Source organism: Drosophila ananassae, assembly GCF_017639315.1.
Source record: "Drosophila ananassae strain 14024-0371.13 chromosome 4 unlocalized genomic scaffold, ASM1763931v2 tig00000061, whole genome shotgun sequence".
NCBI classification, from domain to species: Eukaryota; Metazoa; Arthropoda; class Insecta; order Diptera; family Drosophilidae; genus Drosophila; species Drosophila ananassae.
This window is the reverse complement of record NW_025319038.1, coordinates 5,307,691-5,328,838: the sequence shown is the minus strand read 5'-3', so window position 1 is coordinate 5,328,838 and position 21,148 is coordinate 5,307,691. Positions and strand designations below refer to the sequence as shown.

Below are 21,148 nucleotides of genomic sequence, written 5' to 3'. Positions count from 1 at the left end.
TATCTTGGACCAGACAACCTCGTTCTGGTAGTGGACATCAAAACGTCATCTGGAATATTCAAGAGGCCAGTAACGCGGCTAACTCCATTGTTCCCAAAAGATGACACCCTCAAGTGTCCACTGGTTGCACAGCACGCATGTGAATATAAGTCTGACTACGTTCGGCACTATGACCACTGAAGTACAAACTTCGTTCAGTCGTTTTGGAAATATCCCCGAGCCCACAAGGCAAATAGAAGAAACATCAGAATACGTCTTACGGGGTTCCACCCAATCACCAAGTATGGACGACACAGAATGGCGGATTCTACAACATCGGTTATCCAATATAAAAGGAAAAGATGCACCGTACCAACTGGACCACCAGAAAACCACGTCGTACACTGCACTGGCCATTTCAGTCATCATACTGATACTGATGAGCATCCTCATCATGCGACAAAGACGGTCTATTTGGATCGCAATACCGAAAGGCACTACAAAAAGATTAACTCCGACCTACCCCAAGAAAATATTGGGTAATAGCCTACATAAAGAATGATGAACGTTAAAGAATCAAACACTACAGAAACAACAAACTAAAACACAGAAAAACTCCTGACAGTACACTTTAATGCAATCGACAAAATATTGAAAAATATTACGTTTTTGCTATATTTCTATTAATTTACCACCTAAGCAATATCCATGTATCAAATTAGCTATAAATATGGAACTTTTATATTAATAAAGTCAGTCTCAGACAAACCTATTCTGAACTCATTATTTATCCACTTCCAATATGTTCAAGTGCAAGTTGCGGAAAAAAACCAGCAATCGGTTTATGTACCCTTTGCTTCCATTAATCAATACAGATTAACATGTCCTTTATCACTACTAATTGACCTTCCTCTGCCTGTATATTATGAGGTGGGTGGTCCGGATCGGTGCGGATGTAGTGTCGGCATGCCCCAGATTTCAGTTAATGCCCCTGAGAGACGACTTGGCGAAGCTAGGCGGCTCGGTCTATGTCGCAAATGTCTACAAATTGGCCATCACCTGCGTGAGTGAAAATCATTTACTCTGCTCAAAGACCCGACTCGCGCCTCTAACAACGACGAAACGACGGTGACGAAATTGGAGTTATGCCGGAAGTTCTAGGTTTACGCTGGGAAATGTTTTTGCTGGTGCAATTCTGCTTTGGCACTGTCCTCGATTCTCGATTTTTTCGTCGCCAATGGGGTTTCGACAATCTAGGAGTTAGAAGGAGACCAGAACGATGGAATGACGATATGACCCTACGTCTTTGAGCCCGGCAGACATCCTGTCGCGTGGTGCTCTTCACAAGGAGGTAATTACTCTTAACGGTGGTGTCATGGTCCTGCGTTTCTTCTTGGACCTCAAGATCAGTGGCCACCAGCGGTTCCATCTGAAAGACCCACTCTGGAAATGCGGGCAAGGGTTCTGCTCATCCAATCTTCGCTAATTCGTTTCCGGCACTGCAACGGGTATTCGCTTAGTACTCGTGCTTACTATTCGTGTCCCTGCTAGCGACATTAAGTCGCATGCATTTTTCGGATGATATAAAGGGGCTTCAGATTGGAAGGGAGATCTCGTCACCCAGCATACTTACCTCGTTTACTTTTTTGGTGTATTTTGGTCTGATGCATGTTGACCGTCGTAAAAAATTCGACGTTGGATTTTGAAAGTCGTCCAATTATATTGGCCAGAAGCTGTGCAACAGCACATGCAAAATAAATAAGATAGAGCCAATTACAAAAAAAATGTTCTACGCAAACTAGTCTCTCAGTTTTAAGGTTATCGAGTTAAAACTTTGCACACATCCTTATTTTCTTTGCAGGTAGTATATAAGTCGAAACGGCCTGGATCGGTCGACTATATCCTATAGCTGCCATAAAACTGACATGAATGATCGGAAATGACACAACCTTGCTATTTTTAAAGATGCTTTTGCTGTTTGCAACATTTTTATTGAAAAAATTGATTCGATGATGAAATTCTCATAAGGATCGGTCAGCTATAAACGATCCGATATATATATAATAATATAAGCTGATACCTAACTGCAAGGGTCGAAGTTGATACGGCTCCGCCCAAAGATAGCTTTCCTTTCTGGTTTTTTCTTGCGATTTTGACATCACTGTGGACGGCAGTCCACGAGGTGACGATCTGCATGCCTTGGCGTGCGCGAGGAGACACTATATATAGACGAAGAATTAAAAAATTTCTGTAGGAAACTGATCTAAATGAATTATATACCAATCGAAAAATATTGTTTTAATTAGATAATTATTGTCCAAACATTTTCCAAAAGTTATTTGGTTTGGGAGATATTAGGGTGAAAGTAAAAAAATTTGGAATCACTAAAGTGGGGCTGGTGGACATATTTTAGTCCGGAAATATTTTTTTATATTCGCATTCTAATGCTAAATACGCGTCGATTGGTACCTCAACCGACATTTCTTTCAGAAGTTATTCACAAAATTCGATTTTAACAACTTTTTCAAAATGAAGCCAGTTTGTCTGGTTGTCTGTTCGCACTATATTTTTCCTGGCAATCCTGAAAAAAATTTGGAGATGTTTGTTACTATCATATAAGCAACTACTCTTCTACAACTTTCTGAAATACCTTAAGCTTACGTTAAAAAATTAAAGCAACTTTGTTAATTTAAACAAGAAAGGAAAGCTAACTTCGGGCGGAGCCGAAGTTGATATACTCTTGCAGTTCAGTCGCAGTCCGCTAGGTGGCGCCACGCATCTTATATTATTAAATATATAGTGGATCGTAAATAGTCTGCCGATCCTTATGAAATTCGGCATAATGAATTATTTTGACCAAAGAGTAATCTGTACCAAGTCCCATCTTTCTAACTTAAAAAACACCAAAGTTATGCCAATTCCGATCGTTCTATGACAGCTATAGGATATAGTCGGCCGATCCCGGCCGTTCCGACTTATATACTACCTGCAAACAAAAGAAGGATGTGTGAAAAGTTTCAACTCGATAGCTTTAAAACTGAGAGACTAGTTTGCGTAGAAACCGACAGACAGACGGACAGACAGACAGACGGACATGCTCATATCGACTCAGGAGGTGATCCTGATCAAGAATATATATACTTTATAGGGTCGGAGACGTCTCCTTCACTGCGTTGCACACTTTTGACCAAAATTATAATACCATCTGCAAGGGTATAAAAAATCTCTTGACGAGGTTAAGTACCGGTGACGAACCTGCAAGCGAAACCCAAAATATCTGATACCAATTTTAGTGACGAAAATATGTTATATAGGTGTACATAATTGCATATAAAAAATATTCTTCAGGAAAAAATCAGTAAAATCTTTGGTCAATCGTGAAAAGACGGCTCGGACATTACGAAGCAGCTCCATCAAACATGGGCAACCTTTGGGAGCGTGTTGAAGCTGAATGGAGACGTATTCCCAAAGATATTATTGAAAATTTGGTAGAAAGCATGCCGGACTGTGTACAGGAAGTTATCTCAAATAAAGTTGTTTGGACTTAATATTAATATTATTTTAATAATTAAAATTTCTAACCTTTCACCTCATCTTCCTTAGTTTCAAAAAACTAATGTCTTCATTAACACTTACCTATCAGAATACTAGAGGGTTACGTAGTAAACTTCCCAAACTGTTATTTTGATAGTTCTTTCTTTGCATCTCACATTTTTGTATTTGCAAAAACTTGGTTAAAGCCGGAGATCTTAAGCTCCGAAGTTTTTCCAAGTAGGTACACCACTTTTAGATGTGATATAATTCTGCGAAGGGGAGGAAGAGTGTTATTATCTGTAGACTCCAAATTCTCTTACGAAGAGGTAAAATTACAAGAGTTTGGTAACATTGAATCCATACTGTTCCATACCACTGTTCCATACCACCTTCGTCCGAACCGCCAACATATGATGGTGACCAGCTGACAGCTCTGGGTGACTTTAATACCCCAAAACTTATGTGGTCAAATGTTGAAAATTCACCGTCTTTACAGCTTATCTTCCACCACGACTTCCTTGCGGGCATGTTCGACATGTCACTCGGGCAAATTAACCTCGTTAGAAATTCTTTAGGTCGACTGTTGGACATATGTTTCGTTTCTGATCCTGATGGAATTACTCTTTCCAGAACTTGCCTCTTTCTAATCCTGAGGATCCATATCATCCCACTCTTGAGGTTTCAATCGAAAACAATTGCTTAACCTTAAGTCTACACTTAAATCTCATAAAGTTCGTTTCTTCCGTAAGGCTGACTTTATGAAATGATATAAGTTAATTTCGGAATATGATTGGTCTGATTTACTGGCATGCGACTATATAAACATCGCATTACAAAAATTGTATTACACTTTTAACATATTTTTCGACGCTTGCGTGCTGTGGAAATATTCGTCCGCTTCACCGAATTCGCATTGGTATACAAGGCTCCTTATAAATTTAAGGAACAGTATGAGTAGACTTTAAAATAAACATAGATTATCTGGCTGTATAGTTAGTTATTCAAGATACCTAGTAGCTCGGTGATTTCACCGTGCATAACGCAGAATGTTTAGGAGTTATATTCGCCGCTGCCGGATTCAGTTTACTCAGGATCCGAAGCAGTTTTGTAACTTTGTAAACACTAAGCGTAAACATGTATCTTTTCCCCCACTGCTTATCTTTGAGAACTCGTATGCGAACACTGATCAGGCAATGGCCGATCTCTTTGCATAGTTTTTTCAAACTACGTATTCACCAAGCAGCAGCCAATCAGCCAACCTTAAATTTTGCCCATCTTCTTAAGGTCAAGCCCGTGTATTCGCCAAGCCCTGATGGAGTACAAGGCTGTGTTCTGAAGAACTGCGCCGAGGCTCTGTGCAAATCGCTTGTTAAACTCTTTAATCTATCGCTGGAAACTTCGATCTTTCCCCTTATGTGGAAGGAATCTTTCATTATTCCGCTGCATAAAAAAGGGACAAAATCAGACGCTGCAAATTAAAGAGGCATCTCTAAATTGTCAGCAATTCCAAATCCAAAAAACTTATAATTTCACATTTGCAACACCTATGTAGTTCAAAAATAACTCCGTGCCAGCATGGCGTCATGAAGCGCCGCTTCACCACACCAACTTATTGGAGCTCATATCTTTTATCACGGATGGGTTCCGGAATGGCTTACAAACAGACGTCATTTACACTGACTTCAATAAAGCATTTGACTCGGTTAACCATTCGATTCTCATAAGTAAAATCAGTCTTTTGAGATTCCCAACTGATCTTTTTATCTGGATTTCGAGCTACTTATCTGGGAGAACCCAACGTGTCTTTTTTAAATATGTTACCTCGCGTTTAGTCCGCTCAACGTCTGGGGTACCCCAAGGAAGCCGTCTTGGGACTTTACTTTTTACACTGTTTACTTGCTCCTTGCCTTAACTAATTCACTTGTACTTATGTACGCTGATGACGTTAAGCTATGCCTTCAGTATAAATTCACTAGCGCTCAGTCTAGACTTCAATCCGATTTGGATAAACTTCAAAATTGGTGTTTAGCAAATAACATAAAGCTTAATGGATCGAAATGTAAACTCATGTCATTTTATCGATCTAGTCCTTACCAGGCTATGTACTTTCTCTATGAGAATGCCTTAGAACGATTAACTCAGGTTAACGATAAAGTCAATAAAGCTATGGGTGTGCTTGGTTTTATTAAGGGGGCAGGATGGTTTGAGAAAGTTTCATGTCGATCGGACTAAAGCTCGCCGAGATACCGATTTTCTCGTTTCTTTCTCTACATATTCTTTCAATTGCTTTTAAAACTTTAGACGCGTTTTTCTCAAAACAACTTTTTCAAGTCGGTGCGTAACGTAACTCAAAAAGTAATGCTCGGATCTAAATAAAATTTTCCACACATCTTTTATACGCTTTTTTTTTTTAATTTTTTTTACCATTTTTACGGGCAATAATTGGCAAATTTTTGTGTAAAAATGGTACCTCCGACTCTACAACCGCGCCAAAAACTCAAAATCGCATATTTTTCGCAATATTTTAAGTAAATCAATTCAATTTTTTTGTTTCCGATAACACTGTAAGGCCAGACTTCACGCACCGCAAGACAATAATTCTTTGAAGCGACTCCGGCCGACTGCCCGTCACGGGATAAATAATAATTATTTCTTAAAAATAAAAATTCCTAGATACTCTCCAAATATGGCCATTTATCGTGTAAAAAAATTGAAAATTGAATTGAAAAATCGCAAAAATCTGTTTTTTTTTCAGCCTCTGAAACCATCCTGCCCCCTTAAAAGATGATGAAAAAATTTAATATCTCGTACATAACTAAAACGTTATATACATCATTGGTCCGTCCGATTCTTGAGTATGGATCGTGTGTCTGGTAGTAGACTTTTATCAATCAACTTACCATCATTAATAAACCGTAGAACGATGCTGGGTGTCATGTTTCTATATAATATTATTTATGGAAATGTAGACAGCCAGCATTTACTAACACGCGTCAATTTTAACGTTCCTAGTAGAAGGACTAGAAACTTTTGTCCTCTACTCCTCAGCCATTGTAGTTCGACATATGCCCAACACGATCCGTTCAGGGTATTATGTTCGGACTCCAATGGTCTCTGCCACATCTTGTCACTTTGCTCCACTAAGAATCTTAAATCGCTTATATTAGCCATATCTATGCAACACTCTTCCTCGTGATATCTTTCTCCTACTCTTCGCTTAAACTATATCGGATCTATTAACGCGATTCGAGCCTTACGTTACGCGGCAGCGTCCCTCGGTCGGTTGGATGGGAGGTGGGCTGTATTAACAGATTGGCGAAACAAACACTTTTTCGATACATATCGGAGCTTTACAAATTAAATATGAGAGCGTGCATTTTTTGCCCTTATCGACGAAGGATCTTTCTGTAAACTGATAGAGCGCAATTTTTTGGCACCTAATGCTAACACCTCCAATCCAGCTCCAATAGACGGGGCTTACCCATGCCATACGCGGCCCCAAGGCGCCAGAAATCACCGGAATCGGGACAGAAACTTTCATTAACATTAATCATTTAACAGTCTGTTCTAAAGACAGTCTGGAAGTATAACCGAACAAGGTCCTTTACTCATTGCCAATAACCGCGGTATTTAAAATATGCTCAGCGTGCTGCTCCCGTCAGAACGACCCCCAGCATGATCCCAACTAGGCTCAAAGTGCTGCTACTGCCGGAAGGACCACCAGAAAAATCATTAACCGAGACACAATTTACGCACACCCGATCCTTAGCAGGACCTTACTTATTATTCCGCACACCTCCCCTCATCCTGTCCTCAGCGAGCCGCGCCTAACTCAAAGCGAAATATTGGATATAATGGATATAAAATGCAAATGTCGGATACTATAATTTCATAATAAAACCAATATAGTACAATATAGTGGTAAAACCAGTAAAATAAAAATGTAAAAATAAATGAAAAACCAGTGTTATGTCATTTCTTATCATTCAGCGAACCAATGCCTTTGTGACAGTTTGATGCATTGTCTTTTACAGCATCTTCGACCGATGTATATAAAAATAATGCTATGTTTTTTGCTAAAATTTTTAAACATCAATTTTTATACAATATAATTAGACAAATAGTTATTAACTTAAAAATAAAAACGTACCGACCCATAATATGTTTGATACGCACAACCACTTAATAGTTTTAATAAAAAAGCACAGTCTGGTAACGGTAAGCAATCTACAGGGGACACAAAATAAAATTATTAGACACCTATTCACAGCACTTTTAACATATAAAGGGGTGCTTTTTTAGACAGTTCATTCGACCGATACATTTTGAGTTTACCGATTCTGTTTTGATTCACCTTTGGTGTTTAATGGATCGAAATGTAAGCTCATGTAATTTTATTGATTTAACCCTCTGTACTTTCTCTATGGATGTGCCTTAAAACGTTAACAAACTGGTTGTCATATTAGATTTAAAACTACATTTTTCGACCATTTCTCCACCATGGTTAATAAAAATGGTGTGCTTGGTTTTCAAAAGAGATGGAGCAAAGAATTTAATGACCCCTAATTAACAAAAACTTTATACATATCCAATCCATCCGTATTACTCAGAATACGTTTTTTTTTTTTGAAGGACTATAAACTTTTGTTCTATAATACTTAGTTATTGCAGTACGACATATGCCCAGCATGATCCCTTTAGGATAGGGATGCTCAGGTCCATACTTACGGTGCTTATTTGTAACTGTTCATAGATTACGAAGCTGTGTGAGCTTGTACAAACAATTTTCAATTTATTCTTTAAGCTACTTAAAATGTAGCTTTTTATTCTTTCATTGCTACTTAAAATATTTATAACATAGCTGGAAATTAAATTTGTTTAGCAAATTAAATTAGCTATTTTTATTAATAGAGCTATTAATAGAGCTACAAATTAATAGAGCTATTAATTACGTTTATTTTTCACCTATTTATTTGTTTAATATATAAAATTTAAGGCACAGTTATAACTTAAATATGCAATTTATTATTTTACTTTTAATTTTTAAGGAAATCTATTTGCTACCTACTCAGCTATAGAAAATCTTGAGCACCTCATCTTTAGGGTATTATGTTCGGATTCTCTACTACATATTTTCCCCATGCTCTACGTCTAACACTTAAATATATACTCTAAACACCCTATCTGAGCTACACTCTACCTTGTAGATGTCCTATCTATCCCCGCGATTCGTGGCGTACGTTATACGGTAGCGCCCCTCACTCCGTTAGGCGCGGGGAGAGCAGTACAGGAAATAAACTAAAATAATAAAATAAATAAAAACAAGAAAGGAAAGCTCACTTCGGGCGGAGCCGAAGTTGTTATACCCTTGCAGTTGAGTCGCAGTCCGCTAGGTGGCGCCACGCATCTTATATTATTAGATATATAGCGGATCGTATATAGTCGGCCGATACTTATGAAATTTGGCATATTGAATTATTTTGCCCAAATAGTAATCTGTACCAAGTCCCGCAACACACACAATTTATAATTATGTGCATGAGACCCGAAAAAACCGGCATTCCCAGATGTCGTTAGGTGGCAGCCCCACTTCTGAGATAGGTTGCACTCGGCTAATCACCGGATCGACTGAACAATAACGATTACAGAAACAAACACAAGATCAGAAAACACTCACACCCCCAACCCGATGACGACCCTCCGCTTTTCGCAACGGACACGAATTGGACAATGGAATGTGAGGACCCTAATGGAGCCTTCCAGGCTTGCGCAGTTTGAAAAAATGGAAAAAATGCAGATCGCAATTGCCGGCATAAGCGAGATGAGGTGGAAAGGCAGTGGGACGACAACAACAACACACGGCAATCTAGTAGTGCACAGTGGGACCAGTGATGGGGGCAGGAATGGAGTAGGAATATACGTGTCAAAGCAATACGAACAGACACTTATCACCTGGAATCCGGTATCCGATAGAATCATCACTGCTAGATTCCGATGCAACGCAGCCACATTACCATCGTGCAATGCTACGCCCCGACAGAAGACGCCAGCGATGACATCAAAGACGACTTCTACAATGCCCTCACATCTTCACTCACCAAGAGCAAACGAGGTGATATTAAAATTCTCATGAGAGATTTCAACGCGAAATTAGGCCCCAACAACAACGGATTGGAATCAATCATGGGCCGACACGGTGTGGGAACACGTAGCAACAATGGCGATAGGCTGGCCGACCTATGCCAGACATTCCAACTAGTCATTGGTGGCACTGTATTCCCCCACAAGGAAGTGCACAAGTACACGTGGACATCACCGAGTGGGCATACACGCAACCAAATCGACCATCTGTGCATAAGTAGGAAATGGAGACACTCCCTTAGCGATGTACGGAACAGGAGAAGTGCGTCATTTGACAGTGACCATGAACTACTAGTCGGAGAGCTTTTAATCAAGCTCAGACGAAGTCACACGGCCACCAGAAGAAGCACAAGAAGACCACCCCCCCTGAACTTACACCGACTTGGAGACCCTGTCATATCCACCAGATTGGCAACAACGCTACGTGAACAGCTAACACCACAGCAGAACCACTCCTGGGAACACACATGCAGCACACTGAGGAGCACCGCGGAGGGTTTGCTTGGCACCCGACAATGCAGGAGCACAGACTGGATCTCGACACGCACATGGGAGCTTATCAGTAGAAGAAATTCCCTCAAGTCGAAAGCGGATCACGACTGCAGAGTCCGGAATGAACTCCGGAAGGAACTCTGCAAGCTAGTGAAGAAATCAGCCAGAAATGACAAGAGAGTACTGATAGATAGGTTTGCAGAAAATGCAAAGAGCGCCGCCAACGCCAACAACATGCGCTCACTATACCAGACAATCGGTAAGCTATCTGGAAGCTACCAAAAGCAGAACCATCCAGTACGAGATGTCAACGGAACACCCCTTGTCGATGATGATGCCCAGATCCGCAGATGGCGACAACACTTCTTAGAAATCAGCCACACAGAGCATGCGAGCAGCGCAGATGACGACTTCAGAAGTATTGTACCCAACACCAACACCAGAATTCCTCACAGGACACCATCTGTTAGAGAAATTCGTGATGCAATCAGGAAATTGAAGAACAACAAAGCAGCCGGAGAGGACGGTTTACCCGCAGAACTGCTCCAAGTTGACACGCTTCTAATGGCCGAAACGTTGCACCCGCATTTCGAGAGCATATGGGAGAACGAGCGAATCCCCCCATCCTGGAAGAAAGGTATCATCGTAAAATTGCCGAAGAAAGGAGACCTCAGTGATTGCAATAATTGGCGAGGAATCACCCTGCTGAACACCAGCTACAAAGTGCTAGCCACTTTACTGAATGAACGTCTACTGGAAAAAGTCGAGCCAACAATACGCGATGAACAAGGAGGCTTTAGGCCACACAGAAGCTGCGTAGACCAAGCGAACACATTACGCGCAAACACCGAACAAGCTGTGGAATGGCGCGCGCCGCTGTACCTCCTGTTCATCGATTTCCAGAAGGCGACTTAGTAGATATAGCAGCGATATGGCGGGCGCTTGCATGGAAGGGAGTACAGCTAAAGATCATAAACATAGTGAAAGCTATGTACGATGATGCGGATTTGGCGGTACTACACAATGGAAAAATCAGTGCACCCTTCCAGACGAACACTGGCGTCAAGCAAGGATGCCCTTTGTCACCGCTGTTGTTCAACTTGGTGATCGATGAGATTATGAGTGAAGTGTGCAGATCGAACCGCATACCATGGCATAACATGGAGCCTCACCAGACACCTAGAGGATCTGGACTACGCGGACGACATCTGCCTCCTAGCTCATAGATTTACCGACATCCAAGCCAAATGCAGCGACCTCGAAGCGCGGGCCAAAGCAGTTGGACTCTCCATTAATTCAGCAAAAACTAAAGCGATGCGGATCCACCACTCCCACCAAAGCAGGATCACCATATGCGGGAAAAGTGTCGAATATGTCGACAGCTTCGTATACCTAGGCACCGTAATATCCGCAAACGGGGGAGTGGAAAAAGACATGGAGAATCGTCTGAGCAAAGCCAGATCTGCTTTCGGGAGATTGCAACGCATATGGAGAAACCAGCAGATCAGCAGAAAAACAAAGCTGAGTATCTTCAATGCGTGCATCAAAGCCGTACTGCTGTACGGATCGGAAACCTGGCTGACATCGCAAAGAATGGTACTAAAGCTGCAAGCCTTCGTCAATAAGTGCCTTAGGATCATATGTGGTATATTCTGGCCAAATAGAATAACCAATGATGACCTGTGGCGCTGCACAAACGAAGCACCAATTCAGCAGCAGATAAAGAAGAAAAAATGGAAATGGATTGGTCATGCACTAAGGAAAGGTCGAGACAGCATAGTTAGGATGGCCCTGGAGTGGAACCCGCAAGGAAGCAGAAGAGTGGGACGCCCCAAGCTAACCTGGCGCCGATCAACAGTACGCGAACTCGCAGACAATAACATCACCTGGGACTTGGCAAAGAGAACAGCGCAGAATAGGGTCCGATGGAATGCACTTGTTGATGCCCTAAGCTCCCAAGCGGAGTAATAGGAATAAAAAAAAAAATAAAAAAAAAAAAAAGGTAACTTTCAATGTTCAAACGAGACAACATTTGAATGTTTTATTTACATAGCTTGCAAATAACTGTTAACCGATTCGAGCGGTCTCAAAATAAGTGTTTGCCACTGAGACTTTGAGCACAAAGTCTGAGAGCAACCGATTGAGTTGCTCGTAAACAAATTTTGCTCGCGCTCAGTCAAAGCTCACTTTTTTCTGTTTTCGTTTGGTCTGCTCATTCTAGGACCGTTTGCTTGCGTTCGACGATTCAAAAAGTCTTTTGTGCATGTATGTGTGTATGTAAAGTTTAGTGGGCTCAACTTGTCAATTTGCTTTGTAAATCTCTCGTGTAAACAATGATTCATCAAATTTATTGAAAATGGGACGAGAACTTAATAAAAAAGTGCATCAATTTTTTATATTTAACAAAATGGACAACAAAGTGGTCCAAAGTTTAGTTGTTAAGCTTAACTCAAAATAAATGAATTTAAAAGGAAACTATTCATTTTTAAATTAAAATAATCAATATATTAGTTTGAAATTGGAAAATTAACGTTTAAAATTTTAATAAATTTTTCCGTCAATTTTCATGTACCATGTACCACTGTGCAGCGAAACGAAAACAAATTATTGAAAAGACTTTTTGCGCTGACTTTTTCAGTCAATCGGTCTTTTACTGAGTCTCTCTGTGCGAGTGTCACTCAAATCTCTCATTGAGCGATGTTCGGTAGATGAGAGTTCCATGATTTGCTCATTGTAATTCGTTCAACAGAAAACCGAAACAAAACAAAACAAAGCCTGCTGCTCAGAGAGGAACCGAAACGGCATGCTTTGTTTCGGTTGCTCTTGCAAACAGAGCGTAAGCAAAAAAACGGTTAACAGTTATTTGCAAGCTATGTTTATTTAACAAAAGATATCTGTTAATGTCATGAATAAATTAACTTATAAAACTAAAAAAAAAGTAAAAACCTTTTGTCGTGCAACGATAAAATTGGTAAATTTCCTTCCGAAAAATTTGAAGAAGTTACTAAAAACCTAGAAACTTTTTGGTTTCTAAAGCACTTTTGGAATTGCAAAATTGTAAATTGTGGCCCCCCATAATGATAAAAAGTAATGATAAATATGCAATAGGTTATACATTTATGCGAATTTTCTACTTTGAATACGTACAAAACTTTGGTACAAAACGTGGTGTTTTTGTCGCTTCATTACCGAAAATTCATAAGGATATTTTCATAGTAAGATATTATAATATCAGAAAATTGAATAAGTTAAATACACTTACCAGGGATGCATACGGATCACTAAGTCGATATTCAAGTGTAAGATTTTGTAAGGTCTTAAAAAGTGTTGCATGATCGAATTTACAAGGATCAGCGCTTATAAAATCCTCCATTCCATGCTTCCGTGCTTTGTCTGCGTCTGAATAAAACATTTTTTTAGTGTACTAACAACCAGCGACAATAATCATTATGAGTTGTATTTTAAAAATCACAAAATAATTAATATTTTCTGAGCGGAATAAAAAAAAATCAAAAATATTCATTGTTTTCTGAGCCAAAAAAAAGAAATAAAAATAATCATTATTTGCAGTTTTTAATTTTTTTCGTTCATAAATATGTGAATTAACTTTTTTGGACATTAAAGTGCATATCTCCATAGATCAAGTATATAGGTCCAAATTAGCCCTATGATTTTTCCGCGATCGCCTCAATTAAGATTTAGAAAAAAATAGAAAACCATGCAATCATTTCAAACATAAAAGTGCGTAGGCTTTTAGCGAAAACACAAGTAAATCACGTAAACCAAGTATTCAATTTCAAAATATTTCGGAAAAAAAAAATATAAAAAAACCTCTTGACGAGGTAAAGAAAGGGTGACGAACTTTGGGTTTTGCATGTAGGTTCGTCACGTATTTTCATTTAAAACGGTTTTGGAATTAGGTAAATTTTAAAATTTTAATAAAAAATTTGCCCAAAATCCTTTTTAAAATTCAAAATTGTTTCGTAGTTGTGGGAAATTATATTGTTTAAATAAATTAACAGATGAGAGGCCGATTCTTATGAGAGTTTCATTATATAATAAATTATAAAAAAAACAAGAAAGGAAAGCTAACTTCGGGCGGAGCCGAAGTTGATATACCCTTGCAGTTCAGTCGCAGTCCGCTAGGTGGCGCCACGCATCTTATATTATTAGATATATAGCGGATCGTATATAGGCGGCCGAACCTTATGAAATTTGGCAAATCAGAATATTTTATCCAAAATAGAATCTGTACCAAGTCCCATCTTTCTAACTTAAAAAACACCAAAGTTATGCCAATTCCGATCGTTGTATGACAGCTATAGGATATAGTAAGCCGATCCTTATGAAATTTTGTACATAAGATATGTTGATCAAATATAACATGTGTGGAAAGTCCCAACCCTCTATCTTAAAAAAACAACGAAGTTATGGCATTTCCGATCAATCAGTTATATGGCAGCTATAGGATATAGTCTACCGATCCCGGCCGTCCCGACTTATATACTGCCTGAAAAAAGGTAAAAAGAAAAGGAAAGAGAAAAGGCCAAAAGAAGGTTTTGTACAAAGTTTCAATTGAATAGCTCTCAAACTAAGGGACTAGCTTGGGTAGAAGCAGACAGACAGCTATCGACCCAGGAGGTGATCCTGCAAGAATATATATACTTTATACGGTCGAAGATGTATCCTTCACTGCGTTTCTGAAGTTGATACACCCTTGCAGTTAAGTAGCAGCTTATATTATTAGATATATTTCGGATCGTAAAAAGATGGCCGATCCTTATGATATTTTGAAGATAAGATAAAGTTGCCAAAAATGGAGGTAAGGTAATCATGTTGAATAATATATATTTTATTAGGTAGGAGATGTCTCCTTCACTGGGATGCACACTTTAGACTAACATTATTTCGTCTTTATAGATTAAACCATTTGCTCTGAATTGCAAACAAACCGAACCAAAATGTAGTAATTTTTCTCTTACTCTTACTAAAGAGCAACTTTTTAGTCAACTGATCTACGCTAACTGCAAACAAAACCATTCAGCCACTTCTCTTGAATGTCCCGCTCGTAAAAGAGCTTATGTAATTTAAAAATGAATAACCCTTAAAAACTTATCAAGGACAGAAAAAAATAAGATGCCCCTCCCTTCTTTAAATCTTAGATGAGGTAGGCATTAATGACACTTTAGATTTTCCACAACCTACATGGCAAAGAAAATATTCTGTCCCATCTTTACAAAACAATACAAAATTACAATACAAAGTTGTTGAAAACTCTTAAAACAAAAAATAATGAAAACAAGAACCACGACACGATGATCAGCTGAAAAGCTGCTCTAAAGAAGCATGAATTCATTCCAAAAGAGAAAATTCACCAACACTCTATCTTGCTAACCTAGTCCTACTAAACAATTAGACATTCAGAACTGTGACAACTGAGCTCTTGAAGCTGCTGAAAACAGCCTAAAACGACTTGCTTTAGATATATCTTCAATTCTTGGAATCAAGAGGCCGTTCAAGTATTACGTGATACTTATTTCTGGTTTATTCACCTCCCTCCCCCCTACAATGATAACGCATGATATGAACAAAACCCCCCTATGAATCACGTGATATATTGAAACAATGAACGGCTCCTAATCCTTCATATAGCTCTACTCTTGATTTTACTTTTATTAACAATAACAACCCTCATTTTAAGTGTTCCTCGTTCAAATAGTAACCACTTCCCAATTCTTATCGATGTAGATCAAATATCTGCCACTTTTAGCTCCAATAAGTAAAAAATTCGAATTTCAACTTTAGACAGTCTTTATTCATCTTCTCATATAATACACTCTAATAATAAGAAAACAATAGATCAAAATAATAGATATGTTCCAAAAAAGTAGGATGAGGTTTGTGAAAAACTTTTTAGGATTTGTAAAACCATCAAAAAGTACAATATCAGACTCTGACCATTATGTTTTTATTGATCAAATAGCATTAGCTCTAAACACTGCGATTTGCACTAATGTTACTTTTCCTGGCTTTGCACTTATGGTAATCGTCTTTCTTAAATCCCGTAAGCCAGATTCGCCAAAAGGACTAGACAATATCTCCTACAGAATGCTCCAAGCTTTGCATGCTGAGCAACTGAAAAGCTGGTGTTTTTACTAAGTTTTACTTTAGACAACGGAACTATTCCATATAATTGGCGTAGAATAAAATTTATTTCTGTTCCAAAGAAAGATCTAGACTTCTTGTCTTTAGGTCTTGTCTTTTAGTCTGATTAAATTCTGTATGGAGGATCACATAAATATATATAATATTCTCCTTCCAAGGTCGTATGCTTTAAAAAAAAACCCTTCAACTAGTTAATGTTTTAATGATGTAATGAACAATATAGCCAATTAAAAATCTAGTGGCTTCCATGTTACAGTTGTTGTCCTAGACCTAAGCAAAGCATTTAATGCTATTAACATTCTAATCTTAGGAAATTAGTTACTCTGGGTTTTAATCGTAGTCCTATCAATTTTATTGTCAATTTCCTTAACAAAAGAATTCTCACTATGATTAGAGCAGAGGTTACAGTCGACAAAGGGAAGCTGTCTAAGCCCAATTCTTGTTAATATATGTATGCACAGCTGAATTCTATAATCTAAGCAACGATCACGACAGTACTTTAATCCATTATACTGACGATTTTTTCTAAGTTTTTTATAATGGGAATTTTTCGATGGTGGAAATTTTATTGAAGGAGAAAGTAAATCGGTTTATAGATATTTGCAACCTAATTAATCTCACTTTTAATCCTTCAAAATTAGCCATTATGCTTTTCAACCTTAGAAGAAGACCTTTAAAGGTACCTCGATGCCGACGAATCGCTTGTGTTGCCGCCTCTAAAAAGTAGCCTCACACACTTACCCTCTCGTACACTCCAATACCAACCCACGTCCAATCCCAAAGCACCATATCGCACCGGGCCCGACTAAGGTGTCACTCGACCCGTACCGAGAGTCAGCCTGGCTGGGGGTTCGGTATACAAACTCTGCCCAGTCTCAAGTGGAGGACTCAGGGTACCTTCGCTGGGGTGGATCGTCCCTTTTCCGTGGGACCACAGCATGGAATAAACAAACACAAATAATATACCTATCAATCAAGTAGTCGGGATCTTCCAAAAACTGGCACTGGCAATGACGAGTGAGTCTGGCAAAAAATCAAAGAAGGCGCAGATGGCGAGTGAACCCACCTGCTAAACAAGCTAGGCAGGGTCCGGGCGGACCCAGCCCCCACCACCGCCACCATGGCACCATCTCCCGGCCCAAGTGCCTTTATGCCTCCTGCAGATGCGGGAAAGGTTAGCGAGCCTGATGTGGCTAGCAAACTTGGCCAAAACAAGTACACATACGCCGAAAAGAGAACTGCAGGGCAGATTCTGCACAGCCACGGAAGGGTCAAATCAGAAAAAACTTCCGCAAAGTGGTTTGAGAAGGTGAATGGAGTAAAAGAAGTAATTAAACAATATGGCAAGATGCCGAGACCCCCAGCTCCGAAGCAGGAGCCAAAGGCACATCCCAAAAGGGAAAGATTCTAGGATGTGCCGAAAAGACCAATGGCAAAGCGGTTGCGCACACAGCGGTCCTTCGCAGAGATTGCGAAAATACGCATCTTTCCCAGGGTTATCGGAGGAGTAAACCCGTCGGCAAAGTCCCAAGGGATAAGTGGAGATGGAGATGACCGCCAGATTTTAATCATAAATAAAGAAAGCTGTCAGATGTCCTTACGGATTCTGTAGATAAGATTCTGCCTCCACAATTGTAAGGCAGCCTCAGCTGCACCACTGCACCATCTGGCCGAGCAGTCCTAGCCGACATAGTCCTAGTCCACAAATTATGGATAGCAGGAGGTAGGGTTTCTGGACTAACGACCTAAGAGTGCAAGCTACTAGTAGCTACCACTGTCATCCTACATGGGCTATGAATGGCCGGAACCCCCCGACGAGTTAGTAGAAAAAGTACAGCTAGTAGTACAGGACAGCGAAAGGCTTAACCTAGGCCTTCTTATAGGATGTGACTCTAACGCTCACCACTCACAAAGCTCCTTACTATGCTTGTATCGAAACAGATACTTAGCCACGTAACCCTTTGAAAGGTCCTAAAGAAACACTCTTTCTAAGACCACAGGTTCATAGAAACATCCCATCCCACTTCAAAATTAGAACCAGCTGTTTTTCAAAATCATAAAAAAAACCAACTGGTCCAAGTACTACCAAATCCTGTCAAACACTATTGCACTTAAGCCACCTGACTATCCTCAAACCGTGGATAGTCTTGACACAAGCGCAAGAAATGCCCCTCCCACAAACTTCAAACTGGATATTGACCTGATAACCCTATACAAGGCAATACAAAGTTTCAAACCCTATAAATCGGCCGGTCCAGATGAGATAATACCGGCTCAAGTCCAACAAGCAGGAGACATTGGCTCCTAAATATCATTAACAGATCCCTTGCAATACGCAAAATTCTACAACAGTGGCTCAAATCGCGAGTCCTCTTCGGGCAAGCCTACCCCTACAATTTATTGATCATATTTCCTGCTAAAGACGCTAGAAAGAGACTCGCAGCATACTTACAAAAAGGGAAAATCCACCGAGACGACCCTCCACGCGATCATTTCCAAAATAAATAAAGCCTTTTTTAAGAAGGAATTTGCCCTGGTAGCCTTACTGGACATAGAAGGAGCCTTTAATAACGTTCTCCCGAACACCATAACCAGAACCCTGAGGACTCTTGGAGTAGATGACCACCTGGTGGGACTCATTAATCAGCTGCTACCTGCAGAACAGTGACATACGCGGCTACCTGACAGGCTGCAGGAGAGTGGCATAAGCGGACTTCATCGCAATCCTGTTCACAGAAAACACCCACAGACGCTCTGCGAGCCCTAGCCGATTAAACAAGCAGAAACTGGCTGGGATTAAATGCGCAGAAAACAGAGTTAGTTCTTTTCAGCAGGAAATACGGACCCCCGCCCCTCGTCCCCGCAAGACTAAACAACCAAAGGCAATAGCGCCAAATACCTTGGGCTAATTTTGGATAGCAGTCTAAACTGGAACTCCAACATTAAAGAAATGTCAAAAAAGGCAAACGAAGCCCTGCCATACTCAGCATACCAAATCCAGGACTAGCTGGAATAGAACTAGAAAAAGCGGTAATCAGGCTTAGGAAAACCCAGCAATGGAGCACCCTTAACCACTGGGCCACTCTACCAATCTACTAAACAACTTCCAGGGAGCCCACAATCCACAAACACCTTTCCAGACCCTCATTCCTAATAGTGAAGAATGGGGAGCCCAAATCCCAGGCTCAGAGAACGCACTAAGCTTCTATACTGACGGTTTCAAACTAAACAATAAAGTAACAGGAGGATTATACTACAAACAACTATGCATCAGAACCTCTTTTACACTACCCAATACCGTATTTTAAGCCGAAGTGATAGCTATAAGGGAAGGACTAAAATACTCAAACATACACAACTTCACACAAAAAGGAGTCAATATATACAGTGATAGCCAGCGGTTATAAAATCTATTACATCGCTCACCAGCAACTCCAAAGCAGTCTCAGACTGCAGATCATCTCTACACGAGATGGCAAACCAGTATGACATAAGCGTCATCTGGGTACCAGGTCACAGGGACATCACTGGCAACTACGTAGCAGACGAATTTGCGCGCATAGGCACCATCACACCACTCCAGAGAAAACTGGAGCTCATACAAGCTCCAACTTAGAGAAGCAAGCAAGAAAGAAAACCAGCTGGAACACCGTCCCCAACTCCCCCGCCAACCTGGCCCGCCGGCTGCCCCGCAAACTCTGGCCCAAAATCTTAAAAAAAAAGAACATCAAAAGCACTTAGAAGGGAAAGAACCCGCATCAACATGGTTATAAGAGTCATCACGGGGCACTGGCTAGTAGGAACACATGTTAGGCGAATGAATTCACCCCACAACGACTACTGCCGCAGATGTTGGTTCCTCTATTGGTTCTGTAGAGATAGATCCCGCTAAAGATAGATTTATCTCAATGATATACATTTCTTGAAAAAAAATTGCACAAATTGGCTGTGGAGTTACCCCAGGAGGCCAAATAACCTAATATATAAACAATAAAAAAAATAGCAAAAAAAAGTCAAATAAAGTAAAGTTTTTTTAAACCCAATAATTAAAAATTTTTTATGCTTCAATATATCTTAAAGCTAAAAGTAATGAAAAGTAAATTGTCAGATTAACGCATATAACGTCTTAAAAGCGTTCTATATTGGTAATTAGGAAACTCAAACTACCAATTGCAAGTAAGTCTGACGGGATGATGAAATTAATTAGATTAAACCAGATTTTAATTGCAAAATGTAGGAATGTTTTTCCGACTTTATTTCGATTTACTTTTAAAATAATCGAAAGTGAATACAAGTAAGTTAATTTGAAAATGTTACAATTTTTTATAATTTTTGGTCAATTTTGGTCAAAAGTGTGCAACGCAGTGAAGGAGACATCTTCGACCCTGTAAAGTATGTATATTCTTGATCAGGATCACCTCCAGAGTCGATATGAGCATGTCCGTCTGTCTGTTTCTACGCAAACTAGTCTCTCAGTTTTAAAGCTATCGAGTTCAAACTTGCACACATCCTTCTTTCCTTTGCAGGCAGTATATAAGTTGGAACGACTATATTCTATAGCTGCCATATAACTAATTGATCGAAAATGGCATAACTTCGTTGTTTTTCAAGTTAGAAGGATGGGACTTTCTATGCATTCTAATTTATCCGATCTGCCAAATTTCATAAGGATCGGCCGTCTAATCCTATAGCTACCATATAAATGATAGATCGGAAATGCCATCACTTGGTTGTTTTTCAAATTAGAAGCATGGGAGTTTCAATGGATTCCTCTTTGGGCAAAATAATTCAATATGCTAAATTTCATAAGGATCGGCCGCCTATACACGATCCGCTA

At 39.7% G+C, this 21,148-nt stretch overlaps 1 protein-coding gene across 7 annotated transcripts in view; it reads right to left on the bottom strand.

Moving 5' to 3' along the window:
- LOC6501769 (calcium-dependent secretion activator) overlaps positions 1 to 21,148 on the bottom strand; it is a 338,872-nt gene that overhangs the window by 193,813 nt on the left and 123,911 nt on the right. For all 7 annotated transcript variants that reach the window (XM_001967162.4, XM_014903838.3, XM_014903839.3 and 4 more), the window contains one exon: positions 13,409 to 13,545. In XM_001967162.4, coding sequence (XP_001967198.3) covers positions 13,409 to 13,545 — 137 coding nt within the window. The remainder of the gene's footprint in view (positions 1 to 13,408; positions 13,546 to 21,148) is intronic.